The sequence below is a fragment of the Suillus plorans genome (assembly GCF_016647745.1).
Source record: "Suillus plorans strain S12 chromosome Unknown HD556scaffold_95, whole genome shotgun sequence".
NCBI lineage: Eukaryota > Fungi > Basidiomycota > Agaricomycetes > Boletales > Suillaceae > Suillus > Suillus plorans.
The window spans coordinates 124,080-150,041 of NW_024537479.1; the positions used below are offsets into that span (position 1 = coordinate 124,080).

General features: G+C 44.8%; 6 protein-coding genes across 6 annotated transcripts; 2 read left to right on the forward strand and 4 right to left on the reverse strand.

Moving 5' to 3' along the window:
* Nucleotides 1-3,121: 3,121 nt before the first annotated feature.
* HD556DRAFT_1449897 (uncharacterized protein) lies at nucleotides 3,122-3,787 on the reverse strand (the record flags this gene model as incomplete). The annotated part of the gene is made up of 2 exons (XM_041307667.1): nucleotides 3,122-3,441; nucleotides 3,487-3,787. The coding sequence occupies 2 exons, from the start codon at nucleotides 3,785-3,787 to the stop codon at nucleotides 3,122-3,124; spliced, it is 621 nt and encodes a 206-aa protein (XP_041153734.1).
* Nucleotides 3,788-5,674: 1,887 nt separating this feature from the next.
* On the forward strand, nucleotides 5,675-8,799 carry HD556DRAFT_1313621 (uncharacterized protein; the record flags this gene model as incomplete). Its single annotated transcript, XM_041300820.1, has 15 exons — nucleotides 5,675-5,799; nucleotides 5,888-5,961; nucleotides 6,098-6,121; nucleotides 6,471-6,517; nucleotides 6,567-6,606; nucleotides 6,667-6,739; nucleotides 6,790-6,916; nucleotides 6,962-6,991; nucleotides 7,017-7,074; nucleotides 7,387-7,452; nucleotides 7,587-7,678; nucleotides 7,775-7,834; nucleotides 7,927-8,023; nucleotides 8,136-8,225; nucleotides 8,546-8,799. The coding sequence occupies 15 exons, from the start codon at nucleotides 5,675-5,677 to the stop codon at nucleotides 8,797-8,799; spliced, it is 1,257 nt and encodes a 418-aa protein (XP_041153735.1).
* A 4,480-nt stretch (nucleotides 8,800-13,279) lies between these two features.
* HD556DRAFT_1248514 (uncharacterized protein) lies at nucleotides 13,280-13,494 on the reverse strand (the record flags this gene model as incomplete). The annotated part of the gene is made up of 2 exons (XM_041298778.1): nucleotides 13,280-13,392; nucleotides 13,425-13,494. Coding segments are annotated over 2 exons (183 nt in total), but the record flags the coding sequence as incomplete, so codon positions are not given.
* Nucleotides 13,495-17,750: 4,256 nt separating this feature from the next.
* Nucleotides 17,751-18,313, reverse strand: HD556DRAFT_1313622 (uncharacterized protein; the record flags this gene model as incomplete). Its single annotated transcript, XM_041300821.1, has 3 exons — nucleotides 17,751-18,040; nucleotides 18,090-18,170; nucleotides 18,274-18,313. 3 exons carry the CDS (start codon nucleotides 18,311-18,313, stop codon nucleotides 17,751-17,753), a joined length of 411 nt encoding a protein of 136 aa, XP_041153737.1.
* A 271-nt stretch (nucleotides 18,314-18,584) lies between these two features.
* On the forward strand, nucleotides 18,585-19,689 carry HD556DRAFT_1313623 (uncharacterized protein; the record flags this gene model as incomplete). Its single annotated transcript, XM_041300822.1, has 6 exons — nucleotides 18,585-18,679; nucleotides 18,721-18,746; nucleotides 19,023-19,086; nucleotides 19,231-19,305; nucleotides 19,368-19,395; nucleotides 19,585-19,689. 6 exons carry the CDS (start codon nucleotides 18,585-18,587, stop codon nucleotides 19,687-19,689), a joined length of 393 nt encoding a protein of 130 aa, XP_041153738.1.
* A 3,294-nt stretch (nucleotides 19,690-22,983) lies between these two features.
* Nucleotides 22,984-25,175, reverse strand: HD556DRAFT_1416607 (pyridoxal phosphate-dependent transferase). Its single transcript, XM_041304345.1, has 9 exons — nucleotides 25,075-25,175; nucleotides 24,827-24,880; nucleotides 24,730-24,766; nucleotides 24,561-24,678; nucleotides 24,255-24,504; nucleotides 23,866-24,203; nucleotides 23,665-23,817; nucleotides 23,443-23,612; nucleotides 22,984-23,340 (listed from the first exon to the last, which is right to left on the reverse strand). The coding sequence occupies exons 2-9, from the start codon at nucleotides 24,834-24,836 to the stop codon at nucleotides 23,184-23,186; spliced, it is 1,233 nt and encodes a 410-aa protein (XP_041153739.1). The 5' UTR covers nucleotides 24,837-24,880; nucleotides 25,075-25,175; the 3' UTR covers nucleotides 22,984-23,183.
* Between the last annotated feature and the right edge of the window lie 787 nt (nucleotides 25,176-25,962).

Below are 25,962 nucleotides of genomic sequence, written 5' to 3' on the forward strand. Positions count from 1 at the left end.
TGATGCATCACACATCGGGGTTGTCGATATTTAGGAAAGGTTTATATGTTATACAAAATGCGAAGAATTTAAATCAACATAAAGATAGGTACAAGACTTCAAAATTTAGCAATGTTTTGTGCATAATCCAAAATATCAAGTATCAGCAACCATATTCCCATGTAGACTCATGACCAGTCTGTCTAATGAGGCAAGCCGTCGATTAGACAGACTGGTAAATCTGGGTTTGAATTTGGATAGTGCGCGGGTTCGTCAGGTAATGTGATCTGTAGCCAATGGGAAAACTGAAAATTTTGACGTGAATACTAAAATTATTGTTTGAAATTTTGAAATTTTGAAATTTGACGCGACGCGACACATCAAATGCATGTATCTGTGCTACAACTTCAATGGATGTGAATGCTGTCATTCAAGCAGTGCGACAAGCATCATTAGATGGTCTAGATTCCTTTGCTTGCTTGCTGATAGGAGAACGGCTTCCTACTGACTACATCAAATCACTGAGTAACACAGACAGAACAGATGCACTTCGTGCTTGCTTGCTTGTGTACATCCTTACAGCAACTTTGATTGTGCCACAAGAGTTTCAACTGGAGGCTGCTCTTGCAACACTCAACGGCCGTGACAGTGTAATAACAGCAGGTACAGGCTGTGGGAAGACACTGTGTCTCATCCTGCCAATTATCCTCCGTCCTGACACCATCAGTATGACGATTTCACCACTGAAACACCTCCAGATTACCCAGGTCAGACCAAAATTTGGCTTTTTAGGTACTGAGTGCGACAAAGAGCTCACCAGGTGAAAGAGTGTCTGAAATATGGCATATCTACAATATCTATCAACGAGGACACTCCAAATGATGCATCACTATGGCAGGTACACCCAACATGAAAAGCTGTTGATTTCGCTGTGTAAGGGGATACTTTAACTCATGTTTTCAATCAACAGTCAATTCATACTGGGAAGTTCAACCATTTAATTGTTTCGCCAGATAAATTGTTCATTTTCATCCCCTTCATTGTTGGGCCATCTTTCGGTCATCTTTTCTTCGACTTGGAGGAGAAAGTCCGAACAGCAGAGTGTTTTGAAGAGGCTGATTCAGTTCAATAGAGTATGGATCATAAATAGAGCTTGAATTCAAATGAAATGCTGCACTGCAGCAGCTGAAAAGAGTACTGGTCGTTTTCAGAGACGACAACTTGTCGATAAGCGACAGAACATCATGATAATGTATGATCGAACAAAGTACATGAACTTAGCTACTGTCCCAAAAAGAACTTATCTGTCACGTCACCTGACGAACCCGCGCACTATCCAAATTCAAACCCAGATTTACCAGTCTAATTCCCACAGACTATATGTCAACACAGTTTCTGGTACCTTGTTATCAGTCGGACCTCACTCGGTTCTTTCGAGTTTCTCCAAACCCTGCATAGACAAAGTCTAAACACCCTCACATCATTCACAACAAAAAGACCCCAGGCTCTGCTCGACACGTTCACTTCAGCTTAATCGTGCAATTATTATCGAGCGGTATATAACGAACTATTGGAGTTCACATCAAAAGGGAGGCATGAAGGCTATACAACAGTGCGAATATCTCAGTATTCGTGTAGAAGACTCTACTAACAAACTCTGTACCCATACAAAGGTGCGAATCTATTCAACATCAGAGTGGTAGATAAATGCTACAAAGTGTTAGTTTTGATGTTGCGACTGGGGCTTATAAGGTGAGTGCATCAGGACTTTGATATACAAGAAAATAAACTGAAACATTGTAAGGTGCGAGCCGACGTTGACGTGTTGCTCGCCATCGCCCATTTGGATGCACTCGCTCTCTATGTCCCACTCTCCTTCAACTTTCTCTCCTTTCGAGTTGGCTCTCTTGGATTCCAACACGAACGGCCTCAGGCATGTTTCAAATTACCTTCCCTTACTCAGTCGGTTTGATCTTCCGAGTCTCTTCATCACATTTTTGAAGTCTAAATATCCTCACTTTGTGTGTGCTTGCTCCTCCATGACATCTATTGTCGCTGTCTTCCTCTCATCAATGTCTCCCTCAACTTCATACCATTCCTGTTACAAGTAACATCGGTCATGTGGCCCCCCTATCATTTTCCCTTCATCCTCGCCCTCACCATCTACCGGCTCGTCCTCCTCTACTGGATATCCATTGACTGGATTCTTGGGACCGTTCCCGTCCCTCGTCTCCACCCCATCATCCACCTTATCTCTGATAACGCACCAATGTGCGCACGTGCCTTGGCACCATGACTCGTCCAGACTCGTGCCACCAATGTGGCTTTCCCTTCTTGTCTCCCTTGACTCGCACCTGCTGTGCATTGTAACTCTACCATTGGCCCAGTCCAACGTTCATCGGTCTCATTCTGCATTCGACCTCTCATCACTAATCAGGCTGTGTTGCCAACGTACCTATACCCTTTCCGTTTCCCGTTTCCCCTTACCTACAGTACGGTAACCCAGCCCTCAACTCTTTCCACTTAGTATAAGTAGTTGGTCATCTTGTATTAGATTCCCTAACTTGAATCTACTCAATCTTCCCTTGAAACTACTTCCTTCAAGAGCCTCTCAGCTCTTGTCTCTAGTACAACTTTCTTAGGTGCTCATTGCATCTAAGTCCACCTTGATTGATGGTCATCGTTAGGACAAGACTGTCCTCCCTTTGACTTCAGTGACTTCACAGACAGCCGTCTTAGAAGTCACGTGACATGCGTGTCTGTGATATCTGCCAACTCGACGTCGCCAGTCTCACTCGCTATACCGGACCCTTCCGGTTACATCATGAACGTTAGCGGACGACACCCCTCTTAGGGCTCTGCATAACAGATCTATTTGAGTGCATAACAATTCCCAAACTATTCCCATATGTACCACTCTCATTGCTAACATGGTACTTGGTCTTTGGATGTCGTGTCATTTGTATCCTAGCATGTAGTAATGAATATATTTTCAAGTTGATTCCTCGAAAATGTGAAACCTGCTTGTAGCTGTAGAATGGGTCAGAATGTCTTGTTGTAGGTTGGGTTGATTGAGGTTTGAGTGGCACCCAAGCATGGTTGAAACAACGAGGCTGCATTATATTGTACATAATCTAAGTACTCACCCATGAAGTGCACCATCAAGGGTACTGAACTGCGAGATGGGAACATGGGTGAGGTGGAGTGGAACTAGCAAGTCGTCGAACTCACTGGTCACAACTTGATGTGTAGTGATATAAGTGTATACAGTATGCTGCGCTGGCCATAGACATGACTCTGGTACTCCTCTTATGTCTGGGTGAAGGGCATTAGTAAGTGTGTAGGATGGTACTGGTGTGATTCTTTGGGGCACTGGTTGCTGTAGTGCATCCTGGTGTCCATTGTCTGCACTGGGTCGTACCACTGCATTATTTTGTGTGACGTGGCAGTGCTGTGATAGAGCTAAATTGTTGTTAAAAATTGAATGGTGCGAGTGAAGATGCATACCTTGACGAGTGATACTTCTTGATGCATGGTAAACATGAGTGGAATCACGATCATGAGTGCCAATGCCCAGTGACACATGAACATCAATGCTCTGTGCTGCCCAGTCATCAAAGGCTCGTCCTTTCATAATGCCACCTAGAAGTGTCAAGTTCATGCTGTCACGGTTAACATTCCAGTGAGCCTGCTCATTGCCGTTCATGGTAGCTGGACATGCGCGCCATATATCTTCAGTAATAAAGCTTGTGGGACGGTATAGTGCTGGCAATGCAAATTTGTTAGTTTCAACCTTGTCCTTCGCCATGCTTGTGTTTCGTCACTATACATTCAATTATTCTCTACTATGGGACTTACCTTGAGCTTTCCTACCACCCTGCTTGATGATGTCAAAAGTCCTTTGCAAATCTGGCTGTGGTTCTGATGCAGAAAGGCTTAACATAGTAATGTAGACGTCTTTTGAAACATGTGTTCGAAGGGCGAGAACATTCTGCTTGAAATGGACGATGCACAAATGGTAGAACCGACAAAGATGATCATAGGCGTTGAGTTGGCATAACTGGCGATGTGGTTCAAAAATGCATGGTGTCTCATTGTTTGCGCAAAGTTCCATACAAACATCCTGAGTCCTAACCGTAATTGTATTAGCCTTCACAAGATTAAGGAAAGTATAATAGATACACACCAAGACCTTGGCCCATATGGGCATCTGCCACTACTGACTTGTAGCCGCTGCCATGTATGTGTTTGAACAAGACCAGTGTAACGAGACAAAAATTGCTGGGCACTACACAAAGTAAGCAATCAGCAATATAATAATGTTGTGGTCTTGCGCGGCCTAGTCTGCTATACTTGTAGACAAGTGTGTTCGACCCAAGGGGTTCACTGTAAGGTATTAGAATAATCAGTGATACTAAAGGAAGATAGTCCGAAGCATGGGAAACAGAGTCCGAAGGTAAAAACGTCGGGTCCGATGTTTTTGGGTTTTGGGTTAGCAGGTTACCTTGGATTAGTGTCGGGTTTGTAATGAATGTCAAGGATAGTGAATGGTGGGTTACTGTCAGTGTTTTCAGAGTGTTTCGGATAATGAAAGGATGATATTTGCAGAATTCAACCAAGAACTACAAATATCTAATGACCTCCTCCTACTCAGAGGTAGAAAGGTAAATAAGTAAGTAGGAGGCATGTAAAATATATAGTGTCTATGTAGAATTTCGGAGTGCTATAGGTGAAAGTAGTAGCGGTAATTTTCGGGTCCAATGTCCTATGTAATAAGACATGTGGTACTGCGGACATGTAAAAACACGGTCTACAGTGTTAGCGGTGTGAAAACTGATAACTGCACACCTAGTGGGGATAGATACTACAGGACAGGACATAGGGAGGACAGGTGCACAGGAAAATATCGGGTCCGATGCGCGGGAAACATCGGGTCCGTCGGATTAGCGTCGGGTTAGTGGATAAACATCGGATTGAGCGGGTAAGCGTCAGATAACATTGGAAAGTGATTCGAGTGTTTGACATGCATTGGGAATGAGCTGAATATGTGCTCAGCGCGAGCCTGAGTGCTACACTGGCATTCCTGTATCTTCACTAGCAATTGCAAATATGCGGTGAAAGAGAAGTAAATGTGCCTGTGCAGATTGCGAAGTTATGAATGCTCATGCACCAGTAAGAGCTAGCAGAATACTCAAGATTAGTATAGATTAATCAAAGCAAAGAAAATACAAACATATACCTCATATGGTTGTTATCCCATGCCTCAATCTCAAATTCCTGCCAACCATGCAGACATTTGAAAGACATATTAATGGACACATGGTGTGCAAGCAGGAGATGGCGTGACATGAGAGGACTCATGCAGATAACAAGATGGAATTCAGTGTCAGTGCCTGGGAGTATGTGTGATTCCGCACACTGGACATAACGAGCATCATGTGGAAGCTGGTTATCCTTGTCAACAAGCAATCTTGCGCCTTGAAATACGATTGAATTGTCTTTCAGCTGGAGACAGAGCTAGGGTATTACATTAAAACACAGCTTACCTTCGAAACCAGTCCCCATAGGATATTTTTCATAATGAAATTTTTTGATGAGCTGATGAACATGATTGAGGTTTGCTAGGGACAGGTGAAGGTTAGTCAGATTGGGGCTTCGGTGAGATGTCCAGCCTAAAGCTGTACGGAGTCCCTTCATGAAACCAGAGTCACATACAATTTGTCTCGGAGTTGCATCTGCAAGCTCCCAGTCCATATCAAGGAGTAGTGACTTGAATAGATTAATAAGTGGTGGAGGTGTTTTGATGGGAGCAGGTGGTGGGTGCGAGTGGGGGTTGCAACAAATAACAATGATTCAGGGTACAGCAATCACATCAACAGGGACATATATATCAAACTTTTCTTTACAGTCATGTCCCCATTTATGGAGACTACCTCATTCCAACATGCCGGCTGCATTCCTATGCCAATAAGCTGGGTGAATGTAAGTCATGACATCAGAGTTCAAGTTGAAAAAAAATATCACCTTACCACAAGTCTGCTTATGCTCAACTGGTGAGGCAACAAAATTGCATAGCACACGAGGCCTGTAACCATGATGCTCTGCATTTTCTTCATAGGTAGCAATTGCCACGAGATCGTCGGTGAGTAATGCTTGAAGATTCCGTAGAATGAGGTGTGCTTGATCAACAGATGAATGATATTCACATCTACCACCATCATGATTCAATTAGTTGGCAGTAGGATGGCTACAATAGAACTTACTGGATGAATTGTTGGTTGTACCTGTCAGTCCGTGTGATGAGCTTCCCTGGACAAGATGTTGAAGTACATTTCTGCACTGCAGTCCTGAAAATGTATTCATTCTCAATGTTGATGTTGACAAAGTCAATAAAGTCAGCAGTGGTCCGGAAAGCACAACCATGTTCTTGAAGTGCACAGAAGAATGCAAAAGTTTTTATGAAAACCTCCCTTTCTGCTGTGTCGTCATAGGGGTAAAATGCAGCCTGAGGAGCAATGAGCTTGCTGACATGTGTATGGTGTGTGTATGAATGTGTAGTATTGAACACATGGATATTAGCAGCGCAGGCCTTGAGCCCCTTACCTAAGCATGATATTGGTGAAGTCAGTGAGCAAAACTGACTCAGATAGACAATGCCACTCACAAGAGGTTGAAATTCTGTTACAGAGGACAGGTTGGCCATCACTACCTCGAAGGAAATGACAAATGACTTTTTTCTGGCCACCATGTCTATTACCTAGTGAGTACTGGAAGCATGCTTTAGGATTGTCAAATTCATGAGTATCACAGTCTACAGAAATTGGAAACACATGTGCAATTGCTTGGCCTATGTTTGATTCAGTCTGAGGATATTCTATACAATTGCCCCACAAGGATGCTCGACTATGGCATCAGCTGTTGTCTGTCGGTTGACATGGTGAGCTTTTTGTAAGACTTCATCCACAGTGAAATGGTGTGCTAGGGGTGGGATATAATTCAAGGCCTGTACAACGTGCGAGGGCTCATTGCTGATCAAGGTGGTGAAGGAAGATGCTACAGGAGATGTGCATGAAGATGCGGATGGTGTGCCAGGTGGTGAGTGATTGAAATCAGATGTTGACAGTCCTGCATCGCTAAGGATGGATTGGGCATGCCAAACAGCAATAATTTGACTCTGTGTGAGATTCATGGGACTCCGGAGTGCATACTTTCTTCCAGCTACCAAATATCTTCTGTCTGTGTTACTTTCCGAATGCTCAGGCCGCCATTTCTCGCTCCTGTGTAGGTTATCATCCTCTGTATTTGACAACTGTCACTGTGTTGCTACCCAAGTCCTACTAGTCTAGCAGATAACATCTGGTCCATCCCTCTATATTCCCACTAGCTAATATTCTCTACTGCTTCTAGTCTCAGCACCTAGCCTTTCTGGTCCACAACCAGGGGGAAATATGAGACTTGTGCTTAAAAGGACTGGTCAATAGTGACATTGGAGGGTCCAGTATTTGCTCCCACTCACTCTCATATGATTTTTATTGACTTGTAGTCTCAATAGTGTCAATATGTGGCCTAGAATATGATACAGAGAGCCGGTTACCCCTTCTCTATAGGTAGCAAGCTACTAGCAGCATCTTGGATCTTTGAATTGAACCAAGAAATGCAGCAGGGAGGTGGTAATGGACTTGGAGTTTGTTTTCGAGAGGTGAGCCAGCTATAAAAGAACAGTAGGAAGACACTTGACACTCATACCATCTCCTTCGTTCTCTCCCATATTTCACTGTCATGCCTATATATGCAGGAGTTTTCTGTACCTCTAGAGCCCTCCAGCATGCCAGCATGGAGCTATCTATCTTCTCTTGTGAGCTGGTTGAAACAGTTGAGATAGCATTATTCATCATGATCTTATTATTTTGTCCTTGTTCACTGAGTTGTCTTAGTCCTGTTTTTAAGATCACCAGGGAGCGCATCATTGCACATAACCTCAAAGATTGGATTCAACATTGTGGCATCATTTGGGAGTGCTTCTGTGCTCTTGTGACTGAGCAACGTACTCCAGTCCGATTCAAAACCAATCACTATGGCCATGCAATGGCATTTTGTTATTGTTCTCTAAGCCAATGTGGTTTTTCGTGTATGTGCTCTCTGTCTCATTTATTTAGTATGTTTTAAAATTGATTCCTCAGTGAACCTTAGTGAGGCTCGAGAGACTGCCCTTCTCGAGTCTACATATACAAACCACCTCATGCAAGGTTCATTGTTACTTGCACTATGCACTAGTAATGCCCCCTTATCACTCCGATACAGTCTATCTTAACCATCCTCATGTGACAGAGTTGCGTGAATTGGTACTATGTGTGCACTGTGACTGAGTTGCAGCCACACCCAATGGACATGCTCAACTATTCCCATACATACTTTGAGGGCTATTGCAGCACTCCAAGTTCAGCATTGATGTATTTTCAGCAAGGTGGTGTTGTCCACAATGTTTCTATTAGTTGTTGTTGTTGTTGTGTCACAGGTAACAACATTATTCAGTATTAAAACATTGCTGACATTAATTTTACCACAGCATTACATGTACCATCAGTGCGACAACAGATCCACTGTCCATCTGCTAATGTGAATGTTGGGAGCAGTTCTGTCCTCATTGACGAACTAGCAAGTTTGTCAATGACAGAGCAAGGAATACTACACCCACTTGCAGAGGGCAGAGGTGTCACCTGGTATGATGGTATCGGTTTACTGGAGTCATGTGGAAGCTGCCAGCGGGTGTTTGCAGCGAGTGCACTGTGGACCCACATCCTGACCTGTGCAGCAAGTTAAATATATAGTTATCAAGTCTGTTGGTTATAAAATGTTAATAATGTTAATATATGCTTATCACCTCTTGCAACCACTCAGCCACTAACACCAGCACCACCACAAACAAGCGTTCACGACTGCACCACATCAACAAGTGTTAATAGGACGGATGCACGAACACATGATAGTGACAGGACTGATGTGACCACCCCTAGCAACAATGTCACAACCACCCCTAGCAATGATGAGTCGATGACACAACTGCAAAGCCTACTCGTGGCTATAGAATGAGTCAGAATGTCTTGTTGTGGGAGAGAAGGAGAAGAGGAGTTTGAAGAGGTTAGACTCTGAGATGAGGTGAGCAGTATCATGCCTGGGCTCACCATTGAACACCCCAAAGTGCCACCACCACCTGCGGGCACCTTGTCACCTCTCGCAACTGCTTAGCTACCAATGCCAGCACCACCACCAACAAGTGTTTGTGACCGCACCATGTCAACAAGTGTCAACGGGACAGATGCACGAACACATGATAGCAACAGGACCAATGTGACCACCCCTGGCAACAATGCCATGACCATCCCTAGCAATGATGACACAACACCAACACATGTCGTGGGCTAGCTCATGGCTATAAAATGAGTCAGAATGTCTTGTCATAGGTTGGGCTATATTATATTGTGCATAATCGAAGTACTCACCCACAAAGTACACCATCAAAGGCACTGAACTGCAAGATGGGAACATGGATGAGGTGGAGGGGAACTAGTGAGTCATCAAACTTATACCGCTCAATAATATAATTGCACGATTAAGCTGAAGCAAACATGTTGAGCAGAGCCTGGGGTCTTTTTGTTATGAATGATGTGAGGGTGTTCAGACTTTGTCTATGCAGGGTTTGGAGAAACTCGAAAGAACTGAGTAAGGTCTGACTGATCACAGGGTACCATGAACTCATGTCAACAAGCATAAGAAATATGATAAGGTTTTCCACATCTGCTTCAATTTAAAATTTAATTTTCACATAAAATTTTGGACAAAACTTCAAGTTTTGCAGATGACCACATGCTTGCTAGTGTACTATCATTCCAGGTACTCTGCAACTTTTTCAGCAAATCTTTTGTAACTTGTCAACCACTTCATATTATCTTCCACAAATTTAGAGTATTGTAGATCCATACCTCCTCTATATGTATCTGATTTTTGCTCATTTTTAGGACATTGTGGTGTGGTGTCGGATGAAAGCCAAGAAAATTCAGGGTCTGACTGCTAATCTGCAAAATATGGTCATGTCAAGTCACACCTCGGCATAGCACCGGCACAGTCAACTTTGACTCTCCATACTGCGCAGCTCTTGATTTGTTGGCATTGAGTCATCGAACTTGAGCTTGAAGCTTTGAATACAGCAATATATTATCATTAAGTATTGTGGTTCATGTATTTATTGTGATTGTACTGCTGATATGGTCCTGAATAAGGTTAACTGCATGCATACATCTGTACCTCAGCACCCACTTGAAAATCTACTCTACTACTGGCTGCTGGCACAAAGTGAGGACTCAGAATAGGGGGAGGCTGAAGCTGAAGCATGGTGTAGCACTTGAGCTCACACTAGGTTCATATCCAGCTGATTCACAATTCATATCAAATGCCTGTTGCACGATAATCACTTTCCACTCAATCCAACACTTTGACAGTGGACCCAACACTTTGACTAGTGGACCTGACATTTTGGCCGCAGCGGTGTAGCACTCGAGCTTGCGCTAGGCTTGTATTCAGCTGATTCATGATTCATGTCAAATGCCCATTGCATGATAATCACTTCCTGCTCAATCTGATGCTTTGACAGCAGACCCAACACTTTGACTAGCAGACCCAACATTTCGGCCGCATCGGACCCAATATTTTCCCATGCACTTGTCCTATCCATGTCCTGTCCTGTTTTGCTAGCCCCACTAGGTGCATAGTTGATTATTTTGCACATTACTCACATTGTAGCCAGTGCTATTACATGTTTTCCCATAGTCTGCAGTGCCTCATGTTTATTTACATGTACTTCGGATCCAAAATATTCTGCTGCTACTTTTGCCTAGGGTTCTGCATTTCTATGTAGTTACATATATATTGGACTGACCTCGAGAATTATTCATCATCCAAGTAGTAGGGAGCCATTTCCTGATGCTTTGTGGTCAAACCTGATATTTCATAGTTCTTAGTTGACATTGCAAATATTACCACTCTTTCTATCCAAAAACACCCATCATTATCGATATTCCACACTCTGCTCACTTTCCCAACATTGACTATCACTATTTTCTGCAGTCCGCTGAACCCGCACCCAAAACCTGCTAGTCTGCTAATCCGAAAACATCAGACCCAATGCTTTGGCATCAGACTCATGGTTATACCTTCAGACTTTGTTTCCTGCACTTGGACTTTTGATCACTTATCATTTCACTACTTTCGGACTAATACCAGATAGCTAACCCCTCAGGTTGAACGCACTTGTCTACAAGTATAGCAGACTAGGCCATACAAGACCACAACATTTTATATTGCTGATTACTTACTTCAAGAAGTGTCCAGCAATTGTTGTCTCGTTACAGCGGTACTGACTCAATAGTGTTATTGTCAGTTTCAACATGCTGCCTGTGAGAATGGGGGGATTGAACAAACCCTCATACTGCTGGTTTTTCTTGAGTTCAGGTTGACCATCAAAGAACTACAAAATTTGCTGGAGCAGCTCTGCCTTGAGTCCAGTCTGCGGTAATCACAAGGCCGCGGCTATATCACATAGCTTGTCCAGTTTTCAGTTTGGTGCCATTGTTTCAATGATGTGAGAATGATGCACAAGAAGATGACAATGCCACAAAGACTTGGTGCACTTGCCGAGTGTGCCATAGAGGAGATTGAATTTGTTACACACTCTCCTATCCATTGTCACATTTTCATACATATCGTCAATTCTTCCTCTATAGCATCTTAAAATGACAGGATGGCCTTTATTGAAATTGTGTTCTTGAATCTTGACGAGGTGATCGTGATGCTCCAGGTATAACTTTGTGAATATACCTGTAGGATCTATGGGATCTGGATGATTTATGTTCCTGTGTGGTTACAAATTACCACTATTTCATCTCTTGCAGCTGCAACACACAAGAACTTTTCATTCTACTTGGACAGTACATCATACATAAGTAGTCTACATATGCCTGAATTTTTTTGAAGTGAGTTGAGCAGTGCGTTGAGGTGTTTTAAACATTTTGCATATTACATGCATGTTGCAGATTACTCGGAATGATAGTATCAAGATTTGGCCAACAATTAGATGCCCCTGAACATTTGAAGTTTATACTGGCAACAGAATGTCATGACAAACTTCAAGTTTTGTCTGCAGATAAAATAAATCACCCAATCATCACCCACCCATTGCCCGCCCATCACCCACTCATTGCCCGCTCACAGCAGCCGGATGAGTGGCCCATGCATGGCTGAACTGTGACTCACATTTGGTTGTCCATTGAGGGGAAGCATCACATAATTTATACAGTATTGACTCATAATTTATACAATCACCATTTGTACAACTACAACTACAACTACAATTGTTCCAAGATGTACATTAGCAATCACAAATACAATAATTTCATGCTAATTCTCTGCAAAAACTAAGCAGGAACTCGTTTAAAGAGATGCACAAGTAATGAGACAAAAAACCATACTCACCAGTTGCGTTATTAGTGAGGAATTGGGAACATGCAGCATCAATGTTCTTCATCATTTTTTTGGTACCTGCATTGAACTTAAGGGAATGTTTCCACTGTGTGGTGGACATTGGGCTGTTATCATAATTGATGGAGGGCATCTAGGAATTCGAATTTCCGGGTCCGTCCGGCCGAGTCCGGCTGGATCTGTCCGGCACTATAATTTGTATGCAAAGGAGCAACAAAGGAGTATGACACTAATATATACATTACACGAACATCCGAACTGCAGCGCAGTGCACAGATGTGGTCCGAACTATTTCAGAGATACCCTCGTGAGTCACGAGTACAAATATGTAACAGTTTAGAATCTGCAACAAATCTGCAAGGTTCACAGTTGAGTCCATTGCAATTGGCAGGCAAGCACATAAATGTAGCACCTTTGATGGAGGATGAGAAAGCCAGTTATTGGTAGTAGGTGAGCACAAAAGTGTAGCGGAAGAAAGCCGGCCAGCCCGGTGCACGAGGAGGACAGGCAAATGCCCAAACCATATCTATAACTACACAAAGCTGTAACCCGACAAGGCAAGGCTGGTATATTGCTAACTTAATATTGTGTTTGAGACAGTAACGAGTCGTAAAAATGAGCTCATTGTGTGATGCGACGTTAAGAACTGACAAGTTGTGCACAGACGGATCCGGACAGACCCGCACGCAGCCGGACGGAGACTGCCGGAAATTCGGATTCCCAGACTTTCTGAATTGATGGGTGTGTTGTGGATTCTGGAGACACCCTATCAGATGTTGTTGAGATATTTTTGGAACTGATCTCCACATTGCGTGGACCAGAACCCCACATTCAACCCTGAGGCAGCCCAGGCTTGAGGTCTGGGCCACCAAGAGATCTTGTCTATAGTGCCATTGTCAGAAAGAAAAACTTACTGTTATCCGTGTAATACATGCCGCACATGAAATCAACCTCCTCCTCCTCTGACAGCTCATCATCGAAGTAAGTCTAACCATTGATGGGCAACATGAGGCCAAATGGAACAGCTTTACATGAGATTCCCTCCACAATGGAGGGGAGATCATTGAAGCCAAAGCTATGCAGAGCCAGCCTCCATACCCACCATAGAGAAGTGCGGCTCTTGCACAAGGCTGATTCATGAATTTGTGGTGATGTTGTTCATATACGACATAATCCATGTAAATGGCCTTGAAAAGAGCGTGTAAGTTGGTGAGTATGAATGGAGTTCTGTAAGTGGGCAATATGCGTCAGGTGCGACTTCTATGGCTTGCAATGTCTTGCAATGGATGCCTTTTTGAAGGAGGTTGAGCGCGATCTTTGTAATGTCAGACCCCCAGTCACACTGGAGGCACATCAGAGCAGAGGCAGCATTGGCGACAATCAGTTTCCAGGGGACCAGACTTGCTGATAGACTTGGCTCTATTATGTAGAGCCATTGCTGGGGAAGCTGCATATAGGAAACTTGAATGCCCACATTTAAGACTGCCAGGGAAGGATCGGGTCCTAGGTCCCAGAGATTGAATGGGATTTTAGACAACTCAGATGCCAGCAATGTAACCAAGTAACCTATGAAACAAGTGATGACCTCCTTCTGCGCATCTGGAATTGTTGTGACATCTGCACCTACATCGCCAACAAGTTGGCATAGGTGAAGCCACTCTATCTTGCAGATCTAAGATTCAAAGATGGCTGATCTACCTCAGGGCATAGATGTCAATGCTGCAGCCTGCCAGTCAGAATATGAGATGGAAATACAATATTGAGACAAAATGCTTGATGCCATGACTGTATTTTGATGAGGAGGCAATTTCATGGTGACTGAAGTATTGTTTGATATCCTGCAAGAAACTGGACAGTAATGGCAGTTGAGGTGGTGGCGGTGGCAAGGTGGGAGGAGCGGGAGGAGTAAAAAATTCAACCTCCTGGTCGCTGTTGGGAATGCTAGTGGGATCCAATGCATCACACAGGTCCCACTCATTATGAAATGAGTTGTAAATCCTTGTAGTTGCACTGTATTCCCTCCACACCAAAGGTATATCATTCTTTGAGATGCGGATGCATAAATGAAAGTCATCAAACTCCTCTTGGGGCTGCCATTCAGATACTGCAGTCTTTTTGGCAGGATAATCCTGGTTCTCTACTGTCGTCATATGGCTCAGATGTGATTGCCATTGAGCTGGAGTTTTTCTCCTCTCTCTTCTTATTTCTGTTGCAGTGCCACACTAAGAATACCTGCCAATCTTCTCCTCGCAACTGTCCACTGTTTTGTTCAGACTCTGGAAACAGAACTACAGAGGGTGCCTGTTCTTGGGGATCAACATCCAGGCCGCTCTGACATCCAGGGTCAGAAGGACCCCATGTGTCATCTATGTCACCCCATATGAGGATAGGCTGTGGTTGAGGTTCTCTGTGGTCCAGATGCTGACACTGATTATCTGAGGGACCTCACATATTAGCATGGCCCCATTTCACAGGCTCAGTTGCAGAGGTGAGAGCTTCCTGGGAGGGGATATAGTGATGCAACATAAGGTTGATAGATGTACCCATAGTTTCCTGTCATGCCTTTAAACCCTAGCTTTGATGGGCCCATCTTCAAATGCCTGAACCACACCAGGTTTTCTCTCCACACAGAGGTTGATGCACAGGGCAAGCACATGCTCTATCACAATATCAGAGAAAGATGGCACACATTGGAGAAGAAATCAATCTGGTGCCAGGAGTGTTTGAGTGCTGAAATGTTTGTTCCATGAGGGACTATACTTCCACACCCTCCAGCTACATTTGGGTATCTTTGCTCACATGAGAATGCCAAAGTCACAATAAAGGTTGCGCTGAGGTCACACAACACATTTTTATGTACATCAATCTCTATCCCCATTGCATCACATCTGACATTTTTCTAGTAATTGCCACCACCTATACATGGCACATCATGAGTCGTTGATATTGAGGTTCCAATCGCCCATGGATGTCTGTTGTTAAGACCATGCACAGAGGGTAGGACTGATTCCGAGGGGCTTGGCTTCAGCTCGTGCGCTGCGCCCCTTACCCGAGTATGTGCCCTTAATTTCAGAATGATGTCCGAAGAAAGTCCAAGGACATCCGAAGCGCGGGAAAGTTTGGAAGGACTTTCCGGACGAGTACAAGTAACTTCCGGACGAGTGCGGGAAAGTTCCGGAGGAACTTCCGGAAATTACGATGAGGTTTCGTCCTGATACGGATACGTGTAATGGCTACTTAGGACAAGTCCTAAGTAGAAGCAAACAGAGGAAAGGCTGCAAGGACAAAGTCCAAAGCAGAATAGGTCCGGAGGACCACGGGAAAGTTTCGGACGAACGTCCGGAAACTTCGGAGGATCGGATGAGCAGATGAGCAGATGAGCGGATGAGCGGATGAGCGGATGAGCGGATGAGCGGATGAGCGGATAAGCGGATGAGCGGATAAGCGGATAAGCGGATAAGCGGATAAGCGGATAAGCGGATAAGCGGATAAGCGGATAAGCGGATAAGCGGAGCTCTGGCCTAGGGAATTTCTCCCTAGGCCCGAGATGGATATTGACTAAGTTGATAGACTAGAACTGATATGAGGACTTAGAGTGAGATCTAGTGCGAGGACTAATATGATATTCAGACTGAGGAACTACAGGACATATACAAGAGTTTATATACTAAGGAAATAACGGAAAGATCAGTAAGCAAGCGTCCGAGGCTATGTATGAAGCATAAGCAAAGTTATCAAGCGCGAGTCGGAAATGAAGCATAGGTTAACGGATCAGTAAGCATTCCGGTAGTAAATATAACCGAGATACCGAGGACAAGGAATACCGAATAGAGGAATAGGCTGTGTCAACGTTATATGCACAGGAAATGAATTAGGAAGCTTATCGTATATCGGATCGGACCGGACCGGACCGGACCGGATGTTCGGACAAGAAGCGTGGATATACGGGATATGATATTAGGGCAATAGGACAAAGGATGAATGATGCAGGCTAGCTGCAGAGGTATGGAGGTGTGATGTACGGAGGTAAAGGGATCTGGACATGGATGCGCGGATGTGGATGTGCAGAGGTGCAGGGATCCGGATGGGTAGAGGACTGGAGACATGAATAGAGTGAATAGGGTGTCCGAAGGTCCGGATGAGGTGTGGGAATATTGTCGGATGTAGGTCCGGAATACGGGATATGACATCTGTCTTGACCAATGACCACGAGTACCCTATACCAGCTGAATGGGTTCTCAAGTTATTGTGTTCATTTGTAGGAGATCTGTTGACCAATGTTCAGTACACTGGAGTATTCATCTCCTCTAACCACTGCCCTTGGGAAGGGCAGCTGCCCATGTTTGAACAGTTCTCGATCCCAATCTGGGTCCACTGTACCTTGGACACATCTATCAGCAAGAAGTGAGGGGCGTATCACTGTCATCAGGTGAATAATTGTGATCGTTACATGGGTTCCAGGGAGGTTGGTAGGGAATGTTATCGGGTAGGAACTGTGCCATGAAAGAAGTGAAGGCTCTCCTGTCATGTACAAAGGCTTTGAGGTCGGGAACCATGGAAGGGATAGAAGGGATAGAAGGGTCGATGGGCTGACACATAAAACAATGCAGTAGACCAAAACTACCAAACTACTACCACAACAGTATGAATGTCAGATCTAGCAAAATCTAGCAAACATAGTGAAGAAGATCAACATACCTGCTAAGAAACAAGGAGCCATCATCGACTCAGGCGCAACATCCCATTTCTGTCTAGACCGCTTGAAATTCATAATGTTCACCCCCATTGAAGCACAAGATGTGCATACTAGTGCTCACTTACTCCCAATATTTGGTATGCAGTTCATACCATGCGGTCTTCAATTCTACAATTCTCTGGATGTCTATCGAGGATTCTACATAAAGTGGTTCATAGATCCACCTGTACTTATAGGGCTTAAGTATAAAACTGTCTGATTTGACATGCACCTTTATGCATAAATGCATCTAATCCTCAATATTAAGCATCACTCCTGAGATAACTGTACTACAGTGTGATAGTGTTTGAGCTTCAAGCATCACCATACAGACCACACTGACATCAGGCCTTGCACTATCTAATCTTGCCCGGATCTTACCCAATCTTGCCCAGATCTCGAGCAGTGTTCTGGATCTGTGTTCCTGATCTTGTCGTTGTGTCCTACTCTTCTCATACATCAAATAGAAGCCATCAAAACAGGTTAATATGTAAGCATCAACATCCTATGGGGCAACAGGCGATGGTAACTGCAGGAGAACTGGTACAACACTCCACAGGGCTAGGAATCGGTCTCGCATAGCCCTCCACATCGCAGCCTGGCATCTGGCATATCCCTGCATACCCTCCCACTCTGCTGTAGTCAAGCCAGTCCTGTGAACGGCCTGCTCCTCCCACCATGCTGCATTCCAGGAAAGAAATTCTGTGACTCGGCGCATCTCCTCTTGCAGGAGCTCAACCTCTTTAGCCCATTGGCTGGTGTGTGCTCTCAACTTGCACCATTTGATATGCAAGGCTGTGGATGATCAAGGCCAAATCCTCATCTGTAAAATGACAGCACTTACCTTCAGACAAGATGGACTCATTATTGTCACCTATTGCACCTACTCCGTGGGCTTTCCAGATCCAAGATAAGGTGTGATTTCCTTCAATAAGTGTTCATCAATCTTGTGCCTAGTAGGACAAACAAGCATTTTGGGCATTGAGATTAGATGTGTGGAATGACACGAATGACACAATGACACTCACTTTTCATAACATCTTCGCTTTGATCACAACCAGGCCTCATGGTGTTGTGCTTCACTTTTGTACTTGGCTGGCATGAAGTGTTACTAACAAATGAATGAATGTTGAAATTGCTGAAACATTGAAACATTGAAGGCTGCACGTGAGGTAACTTACTGTAACAGTTGGTTCACTTAAATGGGACACTTGCTGTACCAGCACTTCAGGACAAATGAATGTGACAAACAGTATTACCTCAAAGTCAGCGCCCCAGTGGTTATTTTGCCGCAAGTTCTCAGCTTTCGAGACAGCTCCTGCGAGCTTTTCAGACCATTATGACCCAAATATCGCTTTATAAATTTACATACAATGACGTAGCAAAAGGAGATGACCAATGTAATGAGACAACAATAGCTGAACACTACATGAAGTAAGTAATCAGCAATATAATAATGTTGTGGTCTGACACAGCCTAGTCTGCTATACTTGCAAGACAAGTGCGTTCGACCCGAGGGGTTCGCTGTAAGGTATTAGAATAATTAGTTATACGAAAAGGGAGATAGTCCGAAGCACGGGAAACAGAGTCCGAAGGTATAATTACTAGTCCGAAGGTAAAAACGTCAGGTCCAATGTTTTCAGGTTTCGGGTTAGCGGGTTTCATCAGGTTACATTGGATTAGCGTTGGGAATGTAACGAGTGTCGGGGATAGTGAATGGTGGGTTACTGTCAGTGTTTTCAGAGTGTTTCGGATAATGAAAGGATGATATTTGCAGAATTCAACCAAGAACTACAAATATCTAATGACCTCCTCCTACTCGGAGGTAGAAAGGTAAATAAGTAAGTAGGAGGCATGTAAAATATATAGTGTCTATGTAGAATTTCAGAGTGCTATAGGCGAAAGTAGTAGCGGTAATTTTCGGGTCCAATGTCCTATGTAATAAGACATGTGGTACTGCGGACATGTAAAAACACGGTCTACAGTGTTAGCGGTGTGAAAACTGATAACTGCGCACCTAGTGGGGATAGATACTACAGGACAGGACATAGGGAGGACGGGTGCGCAGGAAAATATCGGGTCCGATGCACAGGAAACATCGGGTCCATTGGATTAGCGTCAGGTTAGCGGATAAACATCGGATTGAGTGGGTAAGCGTCAGATAACATTGGAAAGTGATTCAAGTGTTTGACATGCATTGGGAATTAGCTGAATATGTGCTCAGCGTAAGCCTGAGTGCTACACCGATATCAAGATGTCTTAAAGCCTAACAGACAGCAAGTACCACACATTCATCAACTGTACAGTTTTACCAAAAGGGTTCCCACACATTGGCATAGAGGTGCCTGAGGCCTGAACATTTGGATCTGACACAACACATCGGGGGGCGAGAAGCTGCAAAGGAGAAGGAAGAAGCTGCAAAGGGCAGGGAGAAGCCGGTGTAGATGAGGAATGTAAAGGGTAGGTAAATAGGTAGTATGAGATAAACTCAGATGGTCCTCTGTGCACAAGCTAATGTCAGCCCAAGGGGATTGCTACTGAGAAAGTTCCTCTAAGCATATAAATGGAAGGAAAACACTGAACCAGGCGCTTAGTCAAGCCTAATAAGGTGCACGACGATGAGCGAAGCGCAAACGGACAAAAGCACTATCAAGTGACGAAGTGTGACGGTGCGCGTGTGTGGGTGGAGCGGAGCGACTCTAACGAGCCGGAGGACAATTAAGCAGAGGTTTTAGAACAATGCCACAACTAGTGCTCGAGTATCTTTGGGTATTCTGATAGCGATTGTCGGCTATGACAGAGAATTAGACTTAAAGTCCAACAATGTGCGGGAAGGAAGATAATCATTCTACAGCCAGGCACAAGTATATACTAAGTAGCGCTAAGCACTGTCAGGCGCTAAAGCGAGCTGAGAAGTGGAGTGAATATGTGATAACATGTAATATAAGGGTCCATGACAAAACATACGGAATATGAGTGTAAGCGCCAGAGATATGTCAGAATAAATAGAAATATGATGGGAATACGCACCGACGAACTGAACAGACATGGAATGGATGGACAGAGGACGAGCGACGGAACTGAGGATGCACACGCCGATGCACAACCGAAGTGCTCATGCGCATGAGTGGCCGCTGAGGCACCAAGTGCGCTGGGATGAGATATGAGTCACACTATAATTGGAAGTGGTTGAGACATCATTTAGACCTCTACAAGGCCACAGAGATATCAGTCTCTACACCAGAAAGGGGGAGGGCCGTTACCAAAAAAGGGATTTTATGCATGATGAGAAGCTTGAAGCATAAAGCAGGTATGTATGAAGAAGCCTTTAAGCATCAAGATACAAACATCAGGGAACTAGACAGTTCAAGCATAAAGGTCTGTGTCTAATCAGACACTTTTATGCTTAAATCTGACACTATAGCCTGATAGATCACCATGCTTTCATGCTGGCATCTTAATACACTCATTTTTCTTGCAACACTTAAGTTTAAAAATTGTCTTCAAAATGCTTTTCAGCTCTGAGTGTCTTTGTTGGCTTGATGTTAAGACATTCAAGTTGCCCTCCAAGTCAAATTGAGACCTTGGACATCTTGACATACTTGGGCGCCAAACCAAGTGGAGTAAGTTCTAAATAAGTTAATTTAAGCAATCTGATGAAATTGGCCTTACCTCGAGTTACCAAACAAGCTCTGAAGTGTTGGTGCTGAGAAGCATGTCAGTCTCTGGTGATGGAGCCTGGACGTACCTATCAGTGTTCCGCCACCTAAAATGGTAGTCATTCAAAAATGGAGGCCAGCTTGCACTGAGTACAAACCCCAAAGCCTGTTGATTGCGCTCGCTGGTTTGGCTTGACTCACAAGTACAAGTCGATCATTTGAGTGCCAGCTTGGCTGGAAAGAACAAATGATGAAGATGTGATTTGTTTGGATATTGATATCATGAGGCCTGTGAACTCTTGAGTAGTAAAAGGAATATTCATCTCTCGTTTCCAAAACCAACGATCGATCAATTCGGAGCTGGGTATAGATAATATCCACATGAGATAAACGCAAAGTGAACACACAGAAGCTACCACATCCAGCCTTTCGGTTGTGTTCAATCCCAGGTTAATGTTTCGGGGACAATGCCGCTACTGCCATGGTCAGCTATTGTGATGACTTTGAGCAACTACGCCGTAAAGACAGATTTGAAGAAGTCAAGGTAGGCAGTCTGTCATAGTATTGAATGTACCTGGAATGGATGATTGGTTACACTGAAATGGACGCACCCTCTAGCAATCATGAAGCTTGCATATTAGACGTTCAACGCCTGCACTATTCTGACACCGCCGCTGTTTGCGATCAATCACTGTCACCATCACGGTCCCACACGCTTCATCCAATCTCACTGCAAGAGAACCATTGTCAATTGTCTTGTCGGACGTGCATCTTGATGAAATTTCTTTTGTGTCACCAGTCAAACTTGTGTGCTGTCAGATTTTATTTGTCGGTTCATCTACCCTGGCCCTGTCAGCGATAACTCGGGATGATTGGAATTCTGGAATGAGGGTCTTGAAAACTATTGTCACCGTGCAAGCACCACTCTTGGTAGGTTCCTGTGATATGAAATGGAAGCCTTTGATTGTCTTGTGGATCTTCCCATTGACCACAGCTTCATTTCCATAAGCAAGGTTGTTGCACGCCCGTCTACAACGGCACTCAACACAGGAGAATATATTGTTCAACATTGGTTGAGCATTGCAGTCCATTGTTACGACTAGGATAGGTCGAGCTCTCCCTAGGCGGATTTCCTAATCTGATAGCGGGCTCGCTACTGGAGAGACGGGGATCTTCTCTCGAATGAGAGGTTCGGGGGTTCCACTAAAGGTAGTGTCGGCTTTCCTTTAGGTGCGGCTTAGACTGAGTGATTGGGATATTCACACAGAGGAAGTTCTGATGAAAACCTAGTAGAATCAAGTAGGGAATATACATGATTCTGTCTGCTCTATATACTGTCGTCCGTGTGCACAGACCAATACTACGTTCGGTAGGTAGGTATAAGTGTGTCCATACAAGGGCATCTTATCTGATGCCATGCGGGCGATTATCTATCCATGAGGCTTTACCATGCCTCTTCTATCTGACCTCAAGGCGTAGCATGCCTTTGAGTCTAACTGCGCATGCTACGGCATGCGGCTTCTCTTCTGACCATGAAGCAGAGCTTCTCCATGATCCGGGTCGAGGACCATCTAGGTCCGTCCAGATGTAGCCTAGGCTGGTCTAGGTCATCTAACGGCATCCAGGCCGTTCTAGGCGTCTCTACGAGTCTCCGTTGAGTCGGTAAGTCTTCCAAGACGGTGCATATGGCGGGATAGGGGCTAAGGTCATGGTGACCTCCGTAGGAGGGGTTCTCGGTTACATGTTATTGTAACACCATGATGCGGAGTCACATCCATGTGCACGCTGTGTTGGAGACCGCGCCAATTTGGCATCAGTTACAAATACGTGACTAGTATGGCCAGCAGTGTGGCTCAGCACTCAGCACTCAGCCACAGGCCCATCGGTAGAATGTTGTCTCCATGCACCAGCCAACCTTGTTCGGACTTCAGCAGCTGTGTGGTATTCGCGAGAATCGTACCAAATCATTGTTGGATTCAATTCCAGGGCTGCCATAGAAAAGGCCGAGTACTGCAATTGGGTGTATTTTGATTGTTCAGTGTCGCACAGAAGTTCCAAGAAGGACATTTGCAAGCGAAGTTTCAAAGTTAATTTTGTCGTTGTTTGGTGAAATTCTGCACAATTCAGTCCAAATATAAGTAGAAATCTATTTATAACTGACGTCCTGCTGATTATGTAACGCAAATTTGAGTTGTCAAAGTTCCTAGCGACCTACAGTTGATCTAACACGTTCGTCTCCAAGACATCACTATCAGATACCCTGGCAATCCGCAAGTCATTTACACCTGCCCCCTGACCACCTTGTCCAAGCTCTCTGCAAAGTATCTTATGTTGTGCGAGTTCAGCCCAGCCATCGAAATTCGTCCGTTGGCCGTCAAGTAAATGTGGAAAGTATCTATCAGTGCTTGCGACTGAGATGGGTTGATTCCAGTGAAGCTGTCGCCCGTTATCAGTACGATATTCATTTCCAGGATGGTATGCTTTGCGCCATCCAAGCCACATCGTGGCGCCAATACGTGACCAATGGCACAAACTCACCTGAACATGCCAATCTGGTTGATGATATGAACCCAACTGCCTGGCGTTTTCAGCTCCTCCGTCAGGAGTCGATAAAGCTCATTGCGCATGGATATGATTCGCTCAGCCATGGTCTTGATGTCGCGGTTCCAGTCGTCAAAGAGGGCACTGTCGTTGAGGATAAGCGAGACCTATTCCCCACCCCTCATCAGATGAGCGCAGTTCATACTGAAATCAACTCACCAGGCGTGCACCGTAAGCCGGTGGGTTGCTTATTTCACTGCGCTGCAAAACCGACAGCTGACTCTTAACACGGTCTGCAGCATCCTTCGTAGGAGGGACGACGTGCAGCGCACCGATCCGCTCGCCGTACAGACCTGCGTTCTTGGCGAAGCTCTGGTCCAATCAGTTGTGCTGCAGTAGTCCAATGAGTGATTCACTGACCTGACACACAAGCATCGGCACACCCTTCTCTACGAAGTATCTAACTGCCCACGCATCGTTGTTGAGGTCGCCACTTGCAAAACCCTGGTAAGCGCAGTCGAAAAATGCGTAATGGTTTTTGGCGATAATGACTTCAGCGATGTGCTTCCATTGGTCACGAGTAGGGTCAACTCCTGTAGGGTTGTGGGCGCAAGCGTGTAGTAAAAATACCGAGCCCGGCGCAGCACTTTGTAGGGTTTCAATGAAACCATCAAAGTCTAGCCCAATGGTGGCCGGGTCATAGTAAGGATAATCTATAGGTTGGATTCCAACATTCTTGAAGATGGCATGGTGGTTAGCTACAAGAACACCCGATTAAACTTCCGTTGCACCCATCTACAAAAACTCACCCCAGGTGGGATTGCTCAAGTAAATCTGCTTTGGGGCGTCCCAATGATAAAACCTGCTTAGAAACAAGGCTCCCAAGTGGTTTGCGCCAGTTCCAGAGATGGTCTGCACGCTAACAGCACGCCCTTCTGCGATAGCAGGCGAATCGGCACCAAGGATGAGCTTTGCCGCACCGGCACTGAACTCTGGTAAACCCGTGATGGGGAGGTATTCGTGATCGATGTTAGGATCATTCAGAAGAATTTGTGTGGCCTATGGGGGCGCAGCGATTAAGTCTAGAACGTAGTCAGGATATAAAGAGAACGCACCTTCTTGATAACAGGAAGGACCCAAGGTTTATTGTCATCATCTCTATATGCTCCAACACCAAGGTTGACCTTCTGAGGAAACGTATCCGCCTTATACGCCGCGGTCAATTTAAAAATGCTATCCGTGACTTTTAGTGAAGGATACAAATATGTTGTAGCTTGTACGCACCTGTCGGGTGGAGCAAGGGGAACATCCTGCCATGTTTCTGATTCGTGAAATGATTTGAATGCCGGGGTACAGTGACGGAATTATAAGCAGGGCTTACCCGCCGACATCGTGTTTGAACCTGAGAGGTGATTATATACTTGTCTTATCCTGTCTGACATGTTGGTTAGTTCCGAGATAAGCGATGTTGTAGGAGTCGTAGATTATCGATTATCACAGTGATGGTGCGAGTCGCGGCGACATACGGCAGCAGTGAAACATGCCATGTGATTATTATCCCAAGTTTGTTAGATCATCCAACAAGCCTGGCAGCGACGGCAACTGAACATGAAAACCAAAGTTACTCACCAGTGTTCGATTTGAAGGTGAGATCAGGATGGCGATAGCAAGACGATGTCACGGTATAAGTAATAGTGCCAGCTTCATCTCGTGGTAGTACGGTGAGAACATATAGCCGAGCTCGTTTTATTCCCGATCATGATATTCTAGATTTTCTGGTATTGAATCAATTGGGCCTCGTGAGGTTCTCAAACGTTTATCGGACTCGGCTTTACTGTTTCATTGTATAGCCGTTAACTTGAACCCGAACACAACCCGAACAGGCTACTGCAGCGAATTCCTGGTAGCGTCTGGAATTCCAATATGGATGGGCCAAAATGTTTCGGACGCCATGACTCGGATCAAATGCCGCATACACCCGTTTGGCGGTACTCGCTGCCTCCCAGCACCCTCCTTGTGACTTTCTCCCCCGCTCTTACTCCGGGAATGGTTTAATACAGAGCCAATCGATAATTCCTTTGGAAAATCCGAATTCGTTTTTCGGTTGAGTGGTATTTAGGCCCTGAGTGCGGCCAGCCTGACTCTTCCAGAATTCTATCAAGGTCAACGTACGTGATATCGACTGCCGCGACAGAAGCCTCAAGCACAGGGCATGACTGGAACTCTCGGAGGACTCTTCCTCGTGACCCTTCCATCTATGCGGTACCTTCAAATTGGAGGCTACAGACGGACCGGTCACCATTTGCTCCACATAACGCACAGGGCCTAACGTCCCAATTATTCTCGAATTCCCTGTGTCTTAAGACCGTTATCGTTGTTATCTTGCCTTCTCGTACATTTTGATTCTTGATGCTTAACGAAATCCTGACGTACCAGTTCTACTCTAGCGTTGTTCTTAACGTCCGCGGAGACTTTACTCTTAACTCCTACTAGAGATTTTAACCTCAGATGCCCGTG